Below are 25,024 nucleotides of genomic sequence, written 5' to 3'. Positions count from 1 at the left end.
ATTAGATAGTGCTTCCACTTCTAAACAACCTATACCAAGGTATAGAGATCATTGTCATAAGTAGGGTAGTTAAGAACTTCCTGATGAAATACTTTAGGATGGCAGCATACAAGCTTTCCTCCTTCATTCCTGACCACTCCCATAAATACGCACTTGTGTCTGTCTTCACTTCAAAGTACTACTGCAATTTTGGTAATGACAAAAATGATGCTTGATTGATCTTATTTTTTAACTCCTTAAAGGACCTTTATTAACGCTTCCCACATCAGAAACTCTTCACACTTACTATTATGGCATGGAGTGATGTTGCTATTGCTAAAAATGAGGTTATGAATTTCCTTAAGTTTTGTGCTTCCCTATTAAAACCCTACCTTAGAAATAGTAGTAGGCACTAACCAATTCATGATGACCTCCATCTTGGTAGGATCTATCTTCAACTCTTTTCCATTTATCACATGTCTTCGCTAGACCAAAAATAGTTGTGCAAGCTCACACTTCTTGATGTTTTCCAATAGTTGGTTCTTCTTTAATGTCTTTAGCACCTACATTAAATGTGAGATGTGATCATCTTAAGTAACATTGTATAACATTATATCATCCAAATAAAAAACAACAAACAAATCTATAAAATAGCACAATATATCATTCATTAACCTTATGAACATAGTTGGTGCATTACATAGGCCAAATGACATAACTAACCACTCATACAAAACTTGTCTAGTTTTGAAGGAAATATTCGAGGCATCCTCTTATCTCACCCAAACTCAGTGATACCCTAACTTTAAGTCCAATTTAGTTAAGTATATGGCTTGTTACAAGTGATCAATCAGATCATCTATTCTGGGCAGAGGGTACTTTTTATAGAGCATAATTTTGTTTAACACAATGTAATTAATGCAAATCATCCAAGTCCCATTCTCTTATGGCACAATGATGATGGATGACCCACATAGTAATGTACTTGGTTGAGTGATTCCATGTTCCAGTAATTGTTGCAACTAATGCTTCACCTTGTTTTCTTCTATAATGGATTGTATGTATAGTACAATGTTTAGCAATGGATATTTTGGCAAGAAAGAGATCTCATGCTCCACTTCTATCTTGGGTGGTAGCCCTTTCGACTCCTAGAAGACACCCCTATACACCAATAAAAAGTCTTCTATTTATTGTATTTATTCCTGATCGCATCCCTCCAGGGATGACTTAGATACCATGGACTCTTCTACGGACTTATTTTCTCTTATAAACAACAAAACATATTGTTTGCTAGAACTGATGACATGTACGGTCTAGTTGGCACTTACTAGTGAGATATTTGACTTTCCATTGCCCGCATTGATATTGAAGGATTTCCATCCTTGATGAGGCGATATTGGTTGTCTCTCCACATGAATCTCGCAACCGTCAAGTATATATAGGGACTCCAAAATATAGATCCACATACAATAGGTGGAACTACATCCAACTCTACTTCATCAATTATTGTACATCATATATACATAGGAACTTCTCTAATTGTAAGCTACTTATCTACCATGATATATTGTGCATCATTTATATATAGCAAATTTTCATGTAGAAAGTTACTAGTTTATCATTAAATACTTGGGACACAAATAATATATGTATGCTTATAATTTAGTATAAGGATGACAATCTAGCTAAAATCGCATTCAAGCTTTCGTTCAAATGGACTTGTATTTTCTCTACACCAAACTAAAACTGGCATCAAACAAAGGAGAGGTATCAACATAATGATCCTCCCAATAATAACATCAACATAAACTGCATTAATCCCTTAATCATTTCAATATCAATTGAAAGTATGTTAATTATTTGCAACATTTTAGAAGGTTTGTTGCATTAGAAGTAGCTTTATCACACAATATCCAATAGACTAGTCAATGTTGTAATATGGATTTATCTTAATTTAAAATATATCTAATACTCAATGTTATATCAATCTAAATTTATCTTCATTTGAAATATATCAAATATGAAGAAAAATACAAGAAATACATTTAAAATGGAAATATATTTATATATAAAAAAGTATTAAGAAGAATAAAAAAAAAATCTATTTGTGTTTAAGTTGCTTTATATACCTACATATAATTTATATTTTTAGGGAATCTAATAATTAACATATATGCTTCTTTATAAGAGGTTTATAAGAGTTCACTGATTTAAATCTAAAAGGGTAGAATATATATAACTCTCTAAAAGTTAGCAATCAAATTGTTTAGAAAAAATAAGTCCCATATCCTATAAATAGAAAGATTATTATTATTATCATTGTACAATTTATTTTTAATATTATAAATTAATTTTAAAAAACACTAAATATAATTACTTTAGATTGTTTTTTAATAATTGTTCTAACTTTATCTTCCAAAATATTATTGATATAATTTGTAAATAATTATTATTAATTAAAATTAAATTTACCATTATTATATTTATTTCAATTATATATAAGTAATAATTTTGTTTTATATTATTAAAAATTAGAAAATACTTGTAATATAATTATAATTAAATATTTATAACCATTAAACTTTTAAGTGTGGGCAAATATTCTCTAAAATTTCCACTTGTATCTTCAAATATTAGGAATTAGCAGTAACATTTATTATTTTCCATTGGTTAAATTTCAATTAAAAACAAAAATTTGAAATTGGTAAATTTACTAAACATATTGTGAATCTTTTCTTATAGCCATGGTTAAAAGATTATATTGCTCTTATAAATTACTTCAATATATAACATATTTTCCTAGAACAATGAATTGTTTTTCTTTGTTCTTCAAATTCCCTGATCTCTTCAGGGAAAGATTTTAAATCTTGCACTCTGATTGGTGGGTGTTTTTGCACTCTTACATGGTATCAGATACAGGTTGCATGCTCTTTCTTAGTTTTTTTGGGAGATCTATTACTATGATCCAGCATCATAATACGAAATGGCATTTTTTTTGGAGGTCCTTTGGGATTTAGTTTTGGATCCGTTTATTTGGGGTCCTTTGGGATTTAGTTTTGGATCCGTTTATTTGGGGTCCTTTGGGATTTAGTTTTGGTCCAGCATCATAATACGCTGTAAACTAAACTGATCTCCAGATCACTGAGACTTCGAACGTTTATTCACAACCTCGTTTCACGTCAGATGTTGGATCCATACATCTGTACTTGTTGTTCCTTACCCGGCGTTCCAATAGATTTGAAGAGAGTAACAGTAATATGCAAAGTGAAGCTACCAAAGATGTGGGAGTGGGTGTTGGAGACGGAGCGTCGGCGACCCGATGATCTGCGAGTGGCAGAGGAGGTTTTATTTGCTACGTGTGGTGCGAATGCATGGTAGCATATTTTTTCGATTGACAATAGTTGGTAACGCCTTCGACAAGGAGATAGCCCTCTCTCCCATGTAGTCTACCTGCAGTTTTCCGGTGACCTTGTGTTCTCCTTGTACATGCAGCTGAATTTCTCTATGAAGGATCTCCATTGATAAATCCTAGGTTACCGTGTTCAAAAATGCTATGGTCCCTTGGAACGAAAGAATGGAGTAGCCTGTTTAGCCGCATCGAAATAGATATCTAATCATTTGGACTGGCTGGAATTTCATAGGTGTGAACGAAAGAGTTGACCAGGTTTTTCCCAATTTTAATTTATTCGAACTTATTTTTTTATTTTTTTATAAAAAGGGAAAGTAAAATTTTCCCCGTTGGGCAGAAAATTCGATTGACAAAATATATATATATATATATATTAATGCGAGTAATAATTGGCCAAAATTTTGTGAGCTAGTTTGTTTTGTTTATTTATTTTAAAAAGAGTATAAAAGTGCAGTTGTGGTAAAAAAAAAATTAATATTATGGGGCAGTCAAGGGTGATAGAGTTGCTTACTCGTTATAATTATTATGCTTTTATGAAACAAAGGTTATAATTTAGTGGATTGTGATAAATATTAACCGAAAATTAATAGGTTTTTACAAAAAAAAGTTGAAAGGTTTTCTTATATGAATAAATAACATGAAGAGAAAGAATTCATTGGGTTGCATGTTTCAAACAACTTGTTATTTCATTTTAAAGAATGCATCACTCTCAAAGAAGGGATAAGAAGGCTTCTATATTTGGAAGTGTAAATGAATTCCACATTTTAGAATTGGAAACTACATTATCAACCTTGGTACTTGATGAACATGCTTTTATTGAGGAGTATCCTACTGATGACATTGTTGTCTCAATTAAAAGCATGCGGTAAGGAGAAAAATGAAGCAATATATATATGTTTTATCTTTTCTAAACTAAAGAGTCATTTTCAGATTTTCTTATCTACCTTCTATGCAACAAGGGAGCCCTTGGTGAATCATTCAAATGCCTAGCTTTAATACAATTTGCGATCGTTTCATGAAAGAACAATCTAGATATTCTCTCTAGCTCTTAAATTAGGTTTTTATGGCTCATAACTCCAAAATTAATATAAACCCACTCATAAAAAACCTCCCTTCAAGTCTCAGCAAAATACTGAGTACAAGACTTTTAAATAGTGTACATTGGTCTATAAAAATTTTTACACTCTTACATCACTTACTAATTACTCATTTACCCAATCAAACCAAATTCTATTTTGTATCACAAAATATTTAATAACAATTTAGTATGCATCCAAAATTTCAAAAAAAAAAAATATCCACCCACAACTGTTGAAATGTAATTTCAACGCAGCCAGACCACTGCCAGAAAACGTTCAGCCAACCAGCCGGAAAGCTCTCGGGTTGATTTCAGGCAAAGGTACTTTTCCGATGTTTGAACCCGAGAAGTTTTGGTGATGACACGTGGTTCAGCCCTGACGTAACGCAACGTCATTTTCTCGGAGGTTAACGTTCAGCACTTGTTGGTCTTCCGATATGGTTATCCACCGTCGGATCTGCTCCACTTTCCTCCGCCGTTGATCACCTGGAGCTGCATACGGACCCAGATCAATTCAATGTTTTGCGTGGAGTAAAAGGTTTATGGTTGACCGCCGTAGGTAAAAGAATTTAATGGTGGTACGAAGATTTTGGTGAGGCTCGTTTTAATATGGGTATGGGCGTATATGCTCTTTAGTTAAGTTTTTTTTAAATATGGGTATGGGCACAATTAATATATGTTTTTTATATATATTTTTCATATACGGCATGTATTAAAGTTTAAAGTCATATGTAATAAGTTTTATTTTATGAGTGTTGACTTTTATTAATGAATGTATATGGGACACGGGAGGTGAGATATATGTATATTCACAGCAGCGTAAAAGATGTATGGGGCGGTAAAAGGAAAAACACACAGCAGTGTGTAAAAAGAAAAAGAACCAGGTGATGTAATTTTTGGAGTAACGAAAAACCATGTGTGGTTTTTTTTTTGCACAGAAGTGCATAAAGAAAATGTTGCAGTGAATTTTGTAAGCTTGTGTAATTTTGTTTTTCACAGCAGTAAACCTATGTAAATCTTTTTATTACAGCAGTAAGTTGTTTTTCACACCAGTGAATATAAAAAGGATTTTACAGTGGTAAATCTTTGTATCAGGTTTTAATGAATAAAATCTTTTATGGTGGTGAAATACTCTGTCTCTCTATGTTTTTTTTTAAGTCTTCTGTGCACAAAAGGATCCTGGAGAAAAGTAAAAACAGAGCATTGCCTCTGTGTGTTTGTTTATTTGGTTTTTGGTATTTTCCCCATTAAAAATACACCCAACAGTGGTATCAGAGCAGGCTTAGGCTCTTTGAAGGTGACAAAGAAGCTGAAGGGAGAAGGTTTGTAGCTGCAGCAAAACTTCTCAGGCAGACAGAAGACTCAGACATCAAAGGATTCAGGTATTTCAAAAGTTTTTTTTGTGTTGCTGAAGAAACAGTCAGCTGTTTTAAACACACAGTCAAGGATTTAGAGACATAGATCAGAATACAAGGAATGGCTAGCACAAGCACTGGTATGGGTTTGTTTAACACTCAGCTCCCACAGTTTAATGGGAAGAACTATGACTACTGGTCAATAACTATAACAGCCCTGCTTGCTTCCCAAGATTTATGGGAAATAGTTGAAGAAGGTTTTGAAGAACCAGCAGATGAAACTGAGTTCAATGCATTAACTCAGGGAGAGAAGGATCTGCTGAAGAACAATAGGAAGAAGGACTCAAAAGCCCGTGTGTTGTTGTATCTAGCAGTAGACCAGAGTATGTTTCCAAGGTTAGCAGCAGCTAAGACAGCCAATGAAGCATGGCAAACCCTTAAGACAGCCTATCAAGGCATGGAGAGAGTGAAGACAGCAAAACTACAATTGCTGAGAAAGGATTTTGAGAACTTGAACATGAAGGAGTCAGATAACATTGACTCATTCTTCACTCATGTGATTGGTGTAATCACACAAATGAGAACTCATGGAGAAACCATTGAAGACAGAAGAATTGTGGAGAAAATATTGAGGGTCTTACCCTCAAGGTTTGATGCCATAGTCACCACCATTGAAGAGACAAAGGATCTCTCAAGCTATTCAGTTGATGAGCTACATGCATCACTGATAACACATGAGCAGAGGTTGAGTAGGAATGAAAACTCATCTCTTAAGCAAGCCTTCAAGACCCAGATGTCCTTTGGAAGAGGCAGAGGTCAAGGCAGAGGAAACAAAAGAGGAAGAGGCAGAAGCCAGAATAGAGGTGGAAGGAACAACTCATCAAATGCACAAGGAAGAGGCAACAATCCAAATCAGAACCAAGGCCAAGGCAGCAGCCAACAAGGAGGACAACATCATGCTCAAGGACAAAGGTATGATAAATCTAATGTTCAATGCTATTATTGCAAAAAGTATGGACATTATGCTAGTGATTGTAGAAAGAAACAACATGATATGAACAACAGACAAAATGCAAATGTTACAAGAGAAAACAACAGTCAAGAAAATGTCTTGTTAGCTTGTAACATGGCTGAAACACATAGTGAGGACATATGGTTTTTAGACTCAGGTTGCAGCAACCATATGACTGGAAACATAGCCTTCTTTTCTGCCCTAGATAAAAATGTGAAATCAGAAGTCACACTAGGAACTGATAGTAAAGTGTCTGTTATGGGAAAAGGAGAAATAAAAATACTTTCAAAGCAAGGAGAAAGGAAAACCATAGCAGATGTATACTATGTCCCTGGAATGAGATGTAATCTCTTGAGTATTGGACAGCTTGTCCATAAGGGCTACAATGTTTTCTTTAAAAATGATGTGTGCACCATCATGGATATACCACCCAGCAAAAGATGCATTGCTGAAGTGAAGATGACAAGGAATAGGATGTTCCCTCTCCGGATCAGGGCAGACATGAAGAACAAAAGGGAAATGGCAGCAGTCACCGAAGAGGCCTTCCAAAGCGTGCCAAAGGATGAGAACTGGTTATGGCACTTGAGATTTGGGCATCTAAATTTTGGAGGTCTAAACTTATTGAGCAGAAAAGGAATGGTAAGAGGATTACCATTGATAGAGAAATCGGACAGCCTATGTGAAGGCTGCATTTTGGGAAAACAACATAGCCAAAGTTTTCCATCAGGGAAGAGCATAAGGGCAAAGACACCCTTAGAGATTATCCACTCAGATTTGTGTGGACCAATGCAAGCTCCATCATTAGCTGGCAGCCTATATTTCTTGACATTCATTGATGATTTTACAAGAAAGACTTGGATATATTTCCTCAAGAACAAAAGTGAAGTCTTTGAGAAATTCCAAAACTTCAAAGCACTTGTGGAGAACCAAAGCGGGCTGCACATAAAAGTATTGAGAACTGATAGAGGAGGTGAGTATATCTCCAAGGAATTCCTAAGATTTTGTAGAGAAAATGGAATTCATAAACAGTTTACAGCAAGGTACACTCCGCAGCAAAATGGAGTTGCTGAAAGGAAGAACAGGACCATCATGGATATGGCGAGGAGCATGCTGAAGGCAAAGCATTTGCCAAATGAGTATTGGGCTGAAGCTGTACATTGTGCAGTTTATATATTGAACAGGTGTCCTACAAAAGCAGTCATGAACAAAGTGCCAGAAGAGGCATGGAGTGGGAGAAAGCAAGGAGTCACCCACATGAGAGTTTTTGGATGTGTGGCCTATGCACACATACCAGATCAGCTAAGGAGGAAGTTGGACAGCAAAGGGGAGAAATACATCTTCATTGGATACAGTGATGAATCCAAAGCCTACAGGCTGTACATTCCATCTACCAAGAAGTTCTTTGTCAGCAGGGATGTTCAATTCATTGAAGAGGAAGCTTGGGATGGAAGCATAGAGAAAACAGTGAATGTCAAAAACTGTTTGTCTCATGATGAAGATGATGAGGAGGTGGCTGAAATACATCCCCAAACAGCAGCGCCAACACAAGGACAGCAAGGGACACCATTGAGGACAACACAAGGACAACAAGGTACACCATTAAGGATTAATGAGAGTGCTTCTCCAAGCACACCACAAGGAGGAAATTCAAGTGCATCTTCAAACACTTGCACACCAAGTGAACGAGGTAAGAAGTTTAGAAATCTAAGTGACATTTATGAAGAAGGAATGAATTCCTTATTTGCCTTGTATTGTCATGTTGATGATCCTATTCATTTCGAGGATGCAATCAAAAATAGGAAATGGATAGAAGCTATGAATGAGGAAATTAATGCCATAGAGAGAAACAAAACATGGGATTTGGTTGAGTTACCAAAAGGCAAAGAAGTCATTGGTGTAAAATGGGTCTATAAGACCAAGAGCAATGCTGAAGGCAAGATAGAAAGGCACAAGGCAAGGCTGGTTGTCAAAGGGTACAAGCAGCAGTATGGGAGAGATTATGAGGAGACTTTCGCCCCGGTTGCAAGAATGGAAACCGTGAGAGCAGTGCTGTCCATAGCAGCACAAAACAAATGGAAAGTCTACCAAATGGATGTGAAATCAGCATTCCTAAATGGAGTGTTAATGGAAGAGGTCTATGTGGAACAGCCTCTCGGATATGAGAAGAAAGGTGAAGAGCACAAAGTGTGCAAATTGAAGAAAGCTCTTTATGGGCTGAAGCAAGCGCCAAGAGCATGGTACAGCCGGATAGATTCATATCTATTAGATAATGAATTTGACAAGTGTGAAGGAGAACCCACCGTCTACATCAAAGAAAAGGATGGTAAAATTTTAATTGTTGTCTTATATGTTGATGATGTTATTTTCACAGGTAATGATGATCAGCTCATTGAGAATTTTAAATCAGTCATGAAGGATGAATTTGAAATGACTGACATGGGTTTCTTAAGATACTTCTTAGGCATAGAAGTAGATCAAAATGAAAAAGGAATTTTTATATCTCAAGCAAGATATGTAAATCAAGTTCTGGGCAGATTTAACATGCAAGAATGCAAGGCAGCAATCACTCCCACAGTAATGGGATTAAAGCTCAGCAGAGAGGACAACAGCAAGGATTTTGATCCTAGTTTGTATAAAAGCATTGTGGGCAGCCTTATGTATTTAACAACTACTAGGCTTGATTTGATGTATGCTGTTAGTTTGATTTCCAGATTTATGGAGAGGCCAAAGGAGGCACATTGGCAGGCAGCAAAGAGAATTTTGAGGTATGTCAAAGGTACCAAAATGTTTGGAATTTTGTATCATGCCTCAGAACATTCAGATTTGGTTGGATACACAGATAGCGATTGGGCTGGAAGTGTAGATGATCGAAAGAGCACTTCCGGTTATGTATTTCATATGGGTTCAGGAGCCATTTCATGGGCTTCTAAGAAGCAGTCCATTGTAGCATTGTCTACAGCAGAGGCTGAATATGTGGCAGCTACAGCAGCAGCATGTCAAGCAGTGTGGATGAGAAGGATGTTGAGAAGCTTAGGCCAAGAGCAGGCAAAAGCAACAGTGGTCTTTTGTGACAATAGCTCAGCTATTGCTTTGTCAAAGAATTCAGTGTTTCATAAGAGAACGAAACACATTGACACCAGGTTTCACTACATCAGAGAATTGGTGAACAATGGAGAAATTGTCCTAGAACATTGCAGGACTCAAGAACAGGTAGCAGACATCTTGACAAAGCCATTGGATCAGAAAAGCTTTGAATTTTTGAGGAAGTGTCTGGGTATGACTGAATGCCCAGCTGTTGAAATTAAAGGGGAGTGTTGAAAATGTAATTTCAACGCAGCCAGACCACTGCCAGAAAACGTTCAGCCAACCAGCCGGAAAGCTCTCGGGTTGATTTCAGGCAAAGGTACTTTTCCGATGTTTGAACCCGAGAAGTTTTGGTGATGACACGTGGTTCAGCCCTGACGTAACGCAACGTCATTTTCTCGGAGGTTAACGTTCAGCACTTGTTGGTCTTCCGATATGGTTATCCACCGTCGGATCTGCTCCACTTTCCTCCGCCGTTGATCACCTGGAGCTGCATACGGACCCACATCAATTCAATGTTTTGCGTGGAGTAAAAGGTTTATGGTTGACCGCCGTAGGTAAAAGAATTTAATGGTGGTACGAAGATTTTGGTGAGGCTCGTTTTAATATGGGTATGGGCGTATATGCTCTTTAGTTAAGTTTTTTTTAAATATGGGTATGGGCACAATTAATATATGTTTTTTATATATATTTTTCATATACAGCATGTATTAAAGTTTAAAGTCATATGTAATAAGTTTTATTTTATGAGTGTTGACTTTTATTAATGAATGTATATGGCACACGGGAGGTGAGATATATGTATATTCACAGCAGCGTAAAAGATGTATGGGGCGGTAAAAGGAAAAACACACAGCAGTGTGTAAAAAGAAAAAGAACCAGGTGATGTAATTTTTGGAGTAACGAAAAACCATGTGTGGTTTTTTTTTTTTGCACAGAAGTGCATAAAGAAAATGTTGCAGTGAATTTTGTAAGCTTGTGTAATTTTGTTTTTCACAGCAAACCTATGTAAATCTTTTTATTACAGCAGTAAGTTGTTTTTCACACCAGTGAATATAAAAAGGATTTTACAGTGGTAAATCTTTGTATCAGGTTTTAATGAATAAAATCTTTTATGGTGGTGAAATACTCTGTCTCTCTGTGTTTTTTTTTAAGTCTTCTGTGCACAAAAGGATCCTGGAGAAAAGTAAAAACAGAGCATTGCCTCTGTGTGTTTGTTTATTTGGTTTTTGGTATTTTCCCCATTAAAATTACACCCAACAAAAACGAATCCAAAATTTTTTTCACCAGATATTTCTGAAATTTGATAAATATACTACATATATTCAAATTATAAATTTACAAGTTGCATATCACACGGATGCTCATACTCTACTTTAAATAAGCCATAAATTATCACATGTTTCATTAACAACCCTTAATTTACTTTGCTAAATCTCATTGTGTAAAAAATCAATCAGCGTGAGCATTCGTTAATGGGAAACCGTATGCCATCTCCTAGATCCAGATGAGTCTTACATCAACCATAATACATTAATAATTTTGATTGGGAATCTGTTCTGACTCCTCCTGTATTGATTAACAAACCCAATATCCGATACCGAACTTAAATGGGAGTATTAATCCAAGAACAGAACTGAATCGAACCACCGAATATTCAATTTTTTTCAGACAATTTGAACGAATTTGGTAACTATGTTTAATTCTACTTTTCTTCATTCAATTACCCATAATAATGGTTTGCCTTAGTATGGGAGTCAATTTTGTAGTTGCCTTTCGATATGGGGATTCAGACAATTTGGAATATATGCTTAACTTTGACTTGGACAAATTGTACAACGATTTCTTTATCACATTACTGGATTTGTTTTTATGAGATTAATACATGGTTGTTAAGATATTTTTATCATAATTTAAAATATTTTAAAAGAGTTTATATTGTAATTTTGGTTAAGAGATAATGTAGTCAAATTTAATTACTAGTAGGTTAATAGGTTGTGTTGTAATCTGTTCACTAAGAGGATTAGGACGAATAGACATTCCATTCTTTCAAGATCATTTTGTTTCATAACTGAGAAAAGATAGCCAAGAGAGATAGGAGATAGAGCACACAGAGAGGAGATGTGCACTATAATAGCCAATGGGCTACAAATCTTACTTCTTGGTATTTGCATCCATATTTCTAGGTAGAGAAAGAGAGCGAAGTGGCCTCACCTTCCAGCAGGGTTTCTCTTGAATGAGTTTTCAACAACATATCTTGTGTCTTATGTGTATGTGTGAGCTTATTTTGTTTTTCTCTATTTTTCTGCATAATTTTCATTCGTATGCATGCACTAATTACAATTAAGTCTATAGATTTTGAAGTCTAAATAAATTGTAATAGTATAAAATTTTCAGATTCCTAATATAGATTATAATATTATCATATCTATTGTGACAAATTGTCTAGTCGACAATTTACGGATCGAAGTCCCATACTTTTTTGGCACAATATTGATGGGTGACCCATATAGTAAGGTACTTGGTTGAATGACTCCATGTTCCAGTAGTTGCTGCAATAGATTCTTCATCGTCTTTGCTTCTATAATGGACTAATTGTATAATACAATGTTTGGCAATGGAGGTTTTGGCAAGAACATGATCTCATGCTCCACTTCTATTTTGGGTGGTAGCCCTTTAGGCTCCTAGAACACACCCTTGTACACCAATAAAAACTCTTCTATTTAGTGTATCTATTCCTTATTGCATCCTTCCAGGGATGACTTAGATGTCATGGACCCTTCTACAGACTTATTTTCTCTTTAGAAAAAAACAAAACACACTACTTGCTAGAACTGATCACATTTATGGTCTGGTTGGCACTTACTATTGATATATTTGATTTTCCATTGTGTGCATTGATGTTAAAGGATTTCCATCCTTCATGAGGTGATATGGGTTGTCTCTCCACATGAAAATCACATCGCTCATGTGTATATAGGGACTCCAAAATACAACTCCACACACATTAAGTGGAACTAAATCCAACTCTACTTCATCAATTATTATATATCATATATACATAGGAACTTATCTATTAGGAATAGAAAGCTTCTAATTTTCCATGATATATTGTGCATTGTTTATGTATAGCATTTTTTCATGTAAAAAATTGTTAGTCTACCCTTAAATACTTGGGGGTGCAAATAATAGATATATGGTTATAATTCAGTCTAAATATGACTATATAGCTAAAAGCACATTCAAGCTTGGGGTGCAAATAATAGATATATGGTTATAATTCAGTGTAAAAATTACTATATAACTAAAAGCTCATTCAAGTTTTTGTTCAGATATACTTAAGTGTATTTTCTCTACACCAAACTAAAACTGACATCAAATAGAGGAGAGGTAAACAAAATGACATCAACATAAACTGCATTAATCACCTAAGCATTCCAATATTAACTGAACCTACATTAATTCTTTGAAACATTAAGGTTTGCAGCATTATAAATAACTTTATCACTTAATATCCAATAAACTACTCAATGTTGTAATATGGATTTATCTTAATTTAAAATATATCTAATGCTTAATGTATCAACCTAAATTTATTTTCATTTGAAATATATTGAGTATTAAGAGAAATAAAAAATATTTTAATGTATAAAATAAGTATTAAAAACAAGTATTAAGAAGAATTAAAAAAAATAAAAATAAAAATATTTTAGTATTCAAAGACATTTTAAAAATCTATTTGTGTTCTATATATTGAGATATAAGTTATATTTTTAGTAAATCTAAAAATTAGTATATTTGTTTCTTTATACAAAGTTATAGTTTTAAATTTAAAAAAATAAAATATAAATATTTCTAAACTTTAACAATTAAATTGTTTTGCACAAATTATAAAAAATGTTATTATTCTTATCATTTTACCATTTAGTTTTAATATTATAAATTAGTTTAAAAAAAATAAATACAATTACTTTATTTTCCTTCTCTTTCTTATAATTGTTCTAATTTTATTTTATAAAATATTATTTATATAATTTATAAATAATAATTATTTAATTTATATATATATATTCCTTAATAAATAATAAATTTATTTTACTTTATATCATCACTAATTATATAAAATTAAAAGATACTTATAGTTATCATTAAATATTTTAAAACTATTAAATTTTTAATAATATATAAAATTTTATATATTTTTAATTTGATATAATATTATATTTTAGTTTTGTATAATATATTAAGGTAATACTATATTTTAGTTTTGTATAATATATATGGTAAGCATAGAGAAATAGCTGGGAGCCTATAATTTTTGGATGCTTTTAACGAACTATTTGTAAATGGAGTTTAATTTTATGGTTATCAAGATTGAGTTTGACTGGGAATTTAATTAGTAATATGGAAAAATTATCATTTAAAAGTGAATGTAAAAAAAAGGTGAATGTGCATCTTTCACATACTTAATTATATTATTTTTTAATATTGAAAAAAAAAATAAATATAAATTTATAATATTAAAAATTTCAAAAACCGTTTAAAAATTGTTTTGATTTGTGTAACAATTTTTTTTCATTTATTAATATTATCAATAAAATCATATACTAGAACAAAGTATATGGTTTTACATTTTAATTGCACATTGTGAAAATTTACGGGAACAAAGTGCGTAGTTTTACATTTTAATTGCACATTGTTAGAATTTGTGTATTCAACATATACCCAACCACACAGTCGATCATATGATGTCCAGTGTAAATTAAACTTCATATAGACTTAACATTATTGTGAACCATACATATATCATATTACTGACCAAGTCTATGTTTGAAATGGAATTATATATTAATTACGTGCAAACATTTTCTAAAAATTTCCACTTATATCTTCAAATATTAATTACTTGTTCATTTATTCATTTGACAGAACTAAATTCTACCAAGTAACATTTAGCGCTACATTTATTATTTCCCAAAAAAAACTTAGGAATTTGTAAACTTTTTTTTCACCACAAAAAAAAGTTATATATTAGTATTATACTCATCAAATAAGATTATATAGCCAATGCATATATATGAGAAAGAAAGAAAAAATAACCAGCAGCTATGGTACAATGCCACACAAAGTGGAAAGGACATAAAAAGATAACCTGTTCAGCTACATGTGGAACATGTGAAGGAAAAAGTATATAAGAACAACTGAAAGTGAGAAAACTGATCCTTGTGACAAATATATGAGAATTCCTTCCCAATAGAAAAGCAAACAGTTGGAGAAAGATACATACCAGATATTCATCATTAGAAAGAAAATTATGTACCCAGTAAAAATAAGCAAAATTCCGGGATCTAGTGAGAGATATTGTCCACCATGAAACTGAATTTGTAAACTTACCTAACATTGTTATGTGCCGCGATGTAAGTCTTTATCTTGTAGTCATTGCTAGAAAGTTATATTGCTTTTATAAATTAACCTAATATACGATTTATTTTCCTCAAACAATGAATTATTTTTCTTTGTTCTTCAAATTCTTTGATCTCTTCATAAAAAGACTTCAGCTCTGGCTCCGTTTTGTCAGAGATCTATTACTATGATCCTAGACCATAGTAGGAATGACATATTTTTGGGGTCTAGTTTTGGATCCCGGTCTAGTTTTTCTGTAATATCATAGTGCCGCAGGCTGATCTCCATAATACTGAGACTTCGCAGGTTTATCCACAGCCACGTTTCGCGTCAGATGTTGGATCCGTACATAGTTGTCGTTACTTACCAGGCGTTCCAATAGATTCGAATACAGTAACAGTAATCCACAGAGTGACGCCACCAGGGTTTTTGTGTGATTCAATATCTCGAGAAAATCAAGGTTGTGGGAGTGTGTGTTGGCGACGGAGCATCGGCAGGTGCGACCCGCTGATCTGCAAGTGGGAGAGGAGGTATTGTTTGCTGCGAAGGCATGGTAGCATCTTTCGTCGATTGATGGTAACGGCTTCGACAAAAAGAATGCCCTTTCCCTCTCTCATGTAGTCTACCAGCAGTTTTCCTTATACATGCCGCTGAATTTCGGTGCAGTATTTCTCTATGAAGGCTCTCCATTGATAAATCCTAAGTTACCATCTTCAAAAATGCTATAGTCCGCTGGAACGAAAGAAGATGGGAATAGCCAGTTTAGCGCCATTATCTGGAGTTTCATAGATGTGAACGAATGAGTTGATAAGGTTTTGCCAATTTTATGACCTTGTTTGTTTATTTTAGAGAGAGTATTAAATTTAAGTTGTTGTAAACAAAAAAGTGTTTAATATTATGGCTGAGTTAAGGGTGATAGCTTTGCGTCTTCCTTATAATTATCATATTTTTATGCCACAAATGTTACAATGTAATAATTATCATATTTTTATATGCAACAAAGGTTACAATGTAATAAAACCAATAGTTAAAAAAAATGTTAGAAGGTTTTTTTATATGAATAAATAATATGAATAGACGGTTGATTGAGTTGCATGTTTTAAACAGTTTATTATTTAATTTTGAAGAATGTATCATTCCGAAAGAAAGTTTATTATTTAATTTTGAAGAATGTATCATTCCGAAAGAAAGTTGAGATAGGTAAATTTTTGTATTTGGAAGTTAATGAATTTCACACCTTAGAATTGGAAACTATATTATCAACTCTATTACTTGATGAACATGCTTTTATTGAGAAGTATCTTGCTCAATTCAGAACATTTGTTGTCCTAATTAAAAACATGTGGCAAGGAGAAAAATGGATATATATATATATATATATATATATATATATATTTATCTTTTCAAAATTAAAAAATCATTTTCAAGTTTGCTTATATACTTTCTATGCAGTGAATCATTCAAAATGTTTAACTTTGAAACATTTTGTGATGCCTCCTGAGAGAACAATCTAAACTCAAGCAGCTAAATATTCTCTCTAGCTATTCAAATTAATCTTTCCTGACTCATAACTCCAATGTCAATATAAACCACCTCTAAAAAAACAATATTCTGCTCAAGCTGGTGAGTAAAACACTAAGTAAAACGTTTTTAAATGTTGCAATTTAATTTGTAAGTGTTTTTACACTCTTAAATCATTTACTAATTAATCGTTTACCCAATTAAACCCAATTCTATTTTGTACACAAAATGCTAAATATTACAATTCAGTACTCATCGAAATTTTCATATAAAAAGTTCACACAAAAAAATTCCCATATATTTCTAAAATTTAATGAATATATGTACACATATATTCAAATGATAAAATTATAAATTGCAGATCACACATATGCTCCTACTATGCTTTACAAACCCCTTTTTCTAAATAGATTTTGCTATACATCATAAGCTTATATAAATTATTACAGAATTCATTAACAATCCGGAATTTACTTTGCAACTTGCAAAATCTCATAGTATAAAAAGTCAATCAGCGTTTCCGGAGCGGATTCTACTCTGCAACTTGCAAAATCTCATAGTATAAAAGGTCAATCAGCGTTTCCTACATTCGGAAGGGTCTGAAAAATACATTGGCTACAAGAAATTAATAATTCTGATTGGGGATATGCTCTGCCTCCTCCTCTATTGATCCGTGAACCTAATATCCGATACCAAACTTGAATTGGCGTATTAATCCAAGACTGAATCGAACCGCCAAATATTCAATTTTTTTCGGTTTAATTTTAGTTTTCTCCAAGCAATTAACAATAACAATCGGTCTACCTAAGCATGGCTGCCCAATAACAGCAACTTCAATTTTGTGGTTGCCTTTCGATCCGGGGATTCAGACGATCTGGAACGGATGCCTGACTTTGACTTGGACAAATCGGACTCGGATTTCTTGATCACACGGCCGGATCTGCTTTTCTGAGATCCGCACATGCTCGATAAAGATATTCCTGGCAAAATCATGGCACAAATATATTGTTATTATGTAAATACTTAAAATGAATGGTTGAGATCAGAAGAAAGGGGATCTGGGGGACCCACCTTCTCCTGCAGCGAGATTGACATACAGATCGACGACGTTGGGGCAATTGCTGCGGCACTTGGAAGAATAAAACTTGGTACTAAATTCCGGTTCGTGTAGAGAATCGGTGGACATTCCCACAGCCATCCGTTCCAAGCCGCACGCACTTATGCACTCCTCGCTTTCGATCCATCCCACCAATTTCTCCACCATCACAACCGATGACTAATGATATATATATGCGCGATAATTGTTAGTCTTTCACAAAATTATGATCATCTCTAATGACGTATCTACTAACACTGCTAGTTGTGTAATCTGAGGATTTTATAATTGAAGGCGTCAACAATCAAAAGGTACCTGGCATTGATATTGCAAGGCGCCGTCCATCATTACATCCTTCTCGAGCACACATCTATTACCAGACGACGAAACAGAGAAAGCGCAGAGTTCCACGGGAAGCTCTTCGCACTTGATAATGGCGCCTGAACACATACAGTACATCACCCCAACATATTAACTATGTGTCGTCTGCAAGACTTCTATGATTAATCCAATGACTATTACAAACTGTAAGGAAATGATATATCAAGAACAACACATAAGGCAGATCAAAGAACGCACTCTGCACTCCATGCATGGTAATGGTTATGAATATGATGAGGGAAAATATGCAGGAGGATGAGCGTGCAGCATGTATGGGTTTCGTGAAAGCCATGTCTACTGAGAAACAATACACTTGCTCTGAGAGTGAGAATGAAATGATGTATTTATTATAGCGTGAGGCCATAGCGGGGATGAGTCTTTCAAAGTTGGCAACGAGCGAAAGAGTATTTTTGACGTATGGAACAGGTATGCTCTTTTCCTCCACAAATCACGGCGAAGTTAGTAGGGCTGTGGTTCTCAGGTCTGCAACAGCCTCAACGACTTAATGCGCCGACAAGTTTGGAGCTCCATTCGTCTCTTGAATGATTCATCTGCGGTTCCCTTTCTCCTCTCTCAAATCAAAATTGGTGATAATAAATTCCTTAACGATTCTCTATCTTTACTCTGAAAGTCAAAATTGGTGATAATATATTTATTTCATTTGGAATCCTAGTCTGTTGTGTGGTTAAAATGGAGGAAGAACACGATACATAAAAGGTTGGTAGTGAGGTTGATGGAAAATGGAGGAAGAACACGATACATAAAAGGTTGGTAGTGAGGTTCATGGGACATCACATATATAGTGTTAGCATTTAAATTTCAAAATGTGACCGATTAAAATTAGGTGTTAATAACAAAAAAAAAATATTTAAGTTTCAAACTATGAGTCATTCAAGCCAGGTGTTAATAACAAGAAATATGTAATTGCACATTTCGTTTGTGCCAACCATACAATAAGACAGTATCACTTACAAAGTGATAATATAATAAAATCTGATATAATATAAATCATTATGCATAAGAGTGGATTCGGGTAACCTGACTGCATCACAATGAAGCATCATGCATAAGAGTAGATTGTGTAAAGCATTATGTATATGAATGGATTGCATAACGAAGAAGGGAGGAAATGTGTCACAAAATATTTTAATGAAAAGTTAAATATAATCACTAACTTAAATAACATATAACATATTGGTTTCTGAGCTATTTTAATAGGCATTTTTAAGTCAATTGCAGATTCCCCCAATTTTTTTACCCCGCCCATGTCCGTCTGATTCATGAATATTCGGGGAATTTGCAATCAACTTAAGCTCAGGGTATTTTAACTAGTAATTGCACTAGATGTTGCAAAGGAAACTACTTAAGACATAGATTCGAAAAGCATCGTGAGACATAAAAAATCATCGAAGATCAAAATTCTTAAACAAAATGCTGAAAATAAATTCGAGAAGCATTGTGACATATAAAAAATCATTGAAGATAAAAATTAGTAAACAAAATGCTATTCAGTTGTCTTAATTCATAAGCAATAGTTTCATGTGAGCTATTAAATCCTTGAAAGTGTCCATTGTCAGTTGCATATCTGTGAAGTGACAATTCATTCAACAATGGGTAAACTCTTGGAGGTCCTTGTGACCCAACTGAAATTTGATAATCCTCACCATATCGAAAACCTTCGAGTAACAAACCGTTATAGCAAAAATCACATGAGAAATTTTTTGGTCCTGTCTTTTCACGCATATAATAACAGCTTGAACCACTTGAAATTTAAGAATTATACTATGTTTTTTGTGGAGCATAACCATACCAATTTTCACCATACCAAAACTGAGGATCCCAATTTTGGCAACTAGCTAAGGTATCTCCTTTCCAAACATTGTGAAAATAAATTTTGGGTATAGCTACACTGACACCATAGTTATAAACCGATGTTTTACATGCAAAATATTTTGGTTGTGTTGGTTCCGACACAGGGCTCAACCCTAGCAATTCACGCATCCGTGATAGATCCTTATCATAATTAGCACCATTAATTTGACTTGAACCACTCGCTTCACCCATAATGCTGAAGATGCCATTAGATGCACCACTACTCAAGTAAGTAAATGGTTGACTTCTTGAGAGACTCGTGCATTTATTACCATTTGAAAAGGGAGTAAACAATGTTGAAGGCATAGTAATGGGAGTTGGTGAAGAGGACAAATGAAAAGAATTAAGTGAAGAACTATAAAGGGCATCATCTCCCTTCGATGAATGTTCAAATTGCTAGGAAAATGGATTGTCGTCATCTGTAATAGAGCTCAAACAACTTTCCAAAATACAGTTGTCATGAATGGGATGGAAAATGTCTCAATTATTTTCAAAATCTTTTATTTGTTCACTTTTTGGAATCAACTTGTTATTCTCGAGCAAATAACCAACCTGCAAGTTGTAAAGCAAAGGGTTGTAGGGATTAGATACCATTCCCAACCAATGAATAGGGGATCTCAAGAGATGAATATGGCTAGTATTCTTCGTGACATATAATCAACTATTGTTTATCTAGACTAAGAACTATCAACATAGATAAAATTGTCAAACAAAAAGCATGAGCAATTACAATTTTTAGATTGTTTCTATGTATATAATTTGATGTGTTAGAAACCGCCATGTTCACATAAGCACATTTATCGAAGATAAAAATCATTACTTGAAAATAAGGTGTGGTATGAACATCCTAATAGCAATGCAAGAAAAAAAACCCACATAACAAACAGTAAAGATGTATTGTATAGTTGTACATAAGCTACATTCTTTAGACAACTAAGCACCGAACCTTATATTGAATAATATAGCTTCTGACAATGTTCTTTTCTTTATCTAGAAAGGATGGTTTGGAAGAACTTGTTAGGAGAAAGATATGGCATCAAAATTTAAGAAAACAATCATAATCAAAATTAATGATTATAAATAAGCTTGAATTAAAGAAGCCATTCTTGCTCACCATTCAAAACTTATCTTATAAATAAGCTTGAATTAAAGAAGCCATTCTTGCTCACCATTCAAAACTTATCTTTCAATCGAGTATGAGAAATAATGCAACCTCCAACACTATCACTACGTGATTATGCCTCCATTTCATCTAGGATTAATGAACCACCAATGTTTCTCCAGGACTATTAATTATATACAAATTTGAAAATAATTATAATATAATTATTATATTTTTAATAATATATAATATTGTATATATTTTTAATTTGAGATAATATTATATTTTAGTTTTGTCAACGAGATAGAGAATGATTGGGTGTGTTGTTAAGATATTCCTATAATTTAAGTCACTAGTTCAATTCCCCGCCCTATTCAGGTGATATTCTTACACATGACCATTATGTAGCCTCACAGTTGAATAATAATAATAATAATAATAGTAGGATATCCTGGTTTTGTATATATTTTATAGTAATTATTATTTAATTAACATTAAATTCATAATTATTATATTTTCAATTAATATATATAAGTAATAATCTTTATTTTATATTATTATTATTTATATAAAATTTTGAAAATAATTATAATATAATTATTATCATTTTAATAATATATAATATTATGTATACCTTGATGGGGTGGGTGAACAGGTAGCATGGGACTTGGCTCTTGGCATGTGATCTTATTTATTATGATGTATGCTCGGATTTCAGGTGGTAGTCGAGACGTGTGGCAAGGGAAGGCTAGAACCAGCAAGAAGCAGAAGGATTATTATATATGGCAGCAAACGAGAATTGTTGACATTTTTTGTTGTCTTGGTATGGGAGAAAGGGTAAGTGGTTTTAACAAGACTTAGTATGCATAGGCCCAGTCCCTGTATATGCCCTTTAGTAAGGGTGGTTTGAGTTCACTAAGTGTTGGTGAAGTAGGGTATGTGTGCAATGGGAACATTGGTTGGGTGAATTATAAAATAGTGTGGGATCCAGGAGAAAGGACTCAGGGTTTCTTGCAGACCAAACTTGCAATGTCGAATGTAATATTTGCTGGGCCGAGTCAAATTTCATTACTTATCTCAAGTCGAAAGTCTTCAATTCTAGTCAGAATTTGCATAAGTGAAAGTTCTCATCCAGGCCTTAATTACCTCTAACTATTTGGTTCTAGTTAATGTTCGGTGGTAGTGCCTTTGATCCTATTTCGTCACTCACTCATTTTAAGTTACTGGTTCATTCTCAATTAGTGGTTTTTGAGTCATTGGTCTGTTATGGCTGTTGGGAGAGGTGCTTATATGTAAGCATCTTTTGTTTTGTCAATATTATATTTTTAGAGGGTGGTGGTAATTCAGACTGTAGTAGGCATTTTTTTTGGGCTTGTTGATTTTTTTCGTGGAAAAATAGTGTTGTTTGGGGATCCTGTATCAGCCCTCTTAGACTAGTGGTCAGTTAATGGGCAAATATAGTTGCAGCCATTCGGGGAGGAAGGTGGATGAGCACCTTCACAAGTGGTGGAATTGTGTTGGTAGGTTGAGTGGGTGTGTCTCAAGGGTCCTGAGTTCATGGCACATCTAGTGTAGCATGCACATTGATGTGATGAACCACCAAATGGGTCATGCCTGGCAGGGTGATGGCCACAAGGACTTGGATGGTAAGAGAGCCGATGAGGGGGAGGAAATATTCGACAAGGAGGGTGAGGTTTCTCACAATCGTGTCAAGTCACTGGGATCGGTGGTGCAGGCACCCTTGCTTGCCTCGATTGTTGAGCAATTGTAGGACTTGGTGGCTCAACTAGACGCCTTTCATGAAAAACGATATGAAGACCGCAATGAAATCATTACATACATTAATGATACTCAGTTCAACCAATGGGAAATTTTGGAGAATCTCACCTCGATGCATCAAAGCCAGCACAAAACCAATGAGCGGCTTGATGAAATAGAAGCTCGGCTGACCCATATCGATTTTGTAAATTTATGCAACTAGGGTCAAATTCCACATTGGAAAGCTCATATGAATGAGATGATGATTTCATTGGATTCCTCTTTTTGATAGGACCAAAATTGACCTAAATATCAGCCCATTTGGACAAGCATAAGTTGGTTTTTGAATTTATGAACCCTCACATGTACATTGGGACATGTCGGCCTCACAATTGGACAGGTCAGCTTCAACAACAAGTCGACCTTCATGGAAGCCTATAAATACAAGAGACCTCAACCTCATTGGTACACCATCATCAAGCATTCTTTTCCCTTCTTCTATTATTTAGTTCACATAGTCTCACAGAGGAAGTTTCACGCAAGGTTTGAAATTACAGGTCTGAGGCTCCCACATGTCTAGGGTTTCTTTTCTACGATCACACACTCATCATAGGATAGATTCGACTATAGTTGCTTGCTCCTAGTGCTTCACAGAGTGACTGGGAAGCCATAGTCACTTGCATAACATCCTGAAGGAAGCGACCGAGGCTCAAAAGCAGTTCTGGGAAGTCTGGACCCCAATCACTTACTTTCCACACTTTAGGGAGTGACTGGGTAGTCATAAATTCTTGCATACAATGTTCTAGGGAGCGATTGGGTTTTGAGCTAGGGTTTCACAGTTAATGCGCCACAACCGCTCACTTATAATCTCTCAGTGAGTGACCAGAAAGACACAATTGCTCACAAATATCTTCATTAATGTGACTAGGGATCTGAGCTAGGGTTTGACTCTTGACTGCAGTTGACCATGAGCTGGAAATTTTCTCTCTGTTGTACAGTAATTCAGGAAGTTTGTTTTTTATTTGTATTGGATAAATCTTTGTTGATGATTATGTATTGGGCTCATTGTACTCTCTGCTAAAACATTTTATGACAATCTAATAAGAAGAAGATTTGAAATGGTTTTCCCCCATCGTGGGGTTTTTCCCTAGTCTTTGACCAATCTAGTGTCTCTTATGGTTGCGCTATTGTCTCCTTTGTCATTTCATATATTGTTCTATCTTCAATTACTGTTTATGATTGGAAATATTATTAATAATTGGATGCATTGCTAAATGAATATTTGAGTTGGGCTCAAGTAATTGAAATAGCGTATAACAATATGAAAAATTAACATGATATCAAAGCTAAAGTGAAGGACAAGAAAGAAAGGAGACAATCATTAAAGAAATCATGATTGGAAAGTTGAAAGAATCGATCTAGTCAAACACAATATGACTTCCTTCTTCAAGAATGATGAGAAGTTGGGTGACTCATTCAATTTTGCTGCATGGAAAGTCAGGTTGGAGATCATAGCTAGTAACAATGATATTTTTCAAGGAAGAGTACCGTAGCCTCTTGAGAAATCTTCCACTGCTTCGAAAAACAAGCACAAGAAAGGTGAGTTAAAAGAAAAACAAATTATAGTTGATGGTTTACAAGGTAATTTACTTGCATATGTTGGAAAGTTGAGAAGGTCTAAAGACATGTATGATAAGATAGTTGGCATGTATGAAGTTAAAAATCTAAATGAAATCATCTCCTTGAAAGATTAACTCAAAAGCACTAAGATGAACAAAGGAGAGTCTATGCAATCCTACATAATGATCATATATCATCTTAGATATCAATTGCAAGGAGTTGGAGAATCTTTGCCTACCAAGGAATTGGTTATCATGACTCTAAGAGGTCTCCCTCCTATTTGGGAAACCTTCATTACTACCATAAGGAACAACAATGTCCTCCTGTCATTTGATGAAATTGATGGAAAACTTA

At 34.3% G+C, this 25,024-nt stretch overlaps 1 protein-coding gene across 1 annotated transcript; it reads right to left on the bottom strand.

The window, feature by feature from the left end:
- Positions 1-17,645: 17,645 nt before the first annotated feature.
- On the bottom strand, positions 17,646-18,610 carry LOC149153066 (uncharacterized). The gene is made up of 4 exons (XM_089443684.1): positions 18,517-18,610; positions 18,253-18,377; positions 17,913-18,117; positions 17,646-17,821 (listed from the first exon to the last, which is right to left on the bottom strand). Exons 1-4 carry the CDS (start codon positions 18,608-18,610, stop codon positions 17,646-17,648), a joined length of 600 nt encoding a protein of 199 aa, XP_089299810.1.
- Between the last annotated feature and the right edge of the window lie 6,414 nt (positions 18,611-25,024).

This window comes from Pinus tabuliformis, chromosome 9 (genome assembly GCF_031772625.1).
Source record: "Pinus tabuliformis cultivar Carrire ecotype Pingquan chromosome 9, CPIR1, whole genome shotgun sequence".
In the NCBI taxonomy this organism is placed as follows: domain Eukaryota; kingdom Viridiplantae; phylum Streptophyta; class Pinopsida; order Pinales; family Pinaceae; genus Pinus; species Pinus tabuliformis.
Note: the sequence above shows the minus strand (reverse complement) of the source record. Positions and strands in the feature narration are given on the sequence as shown.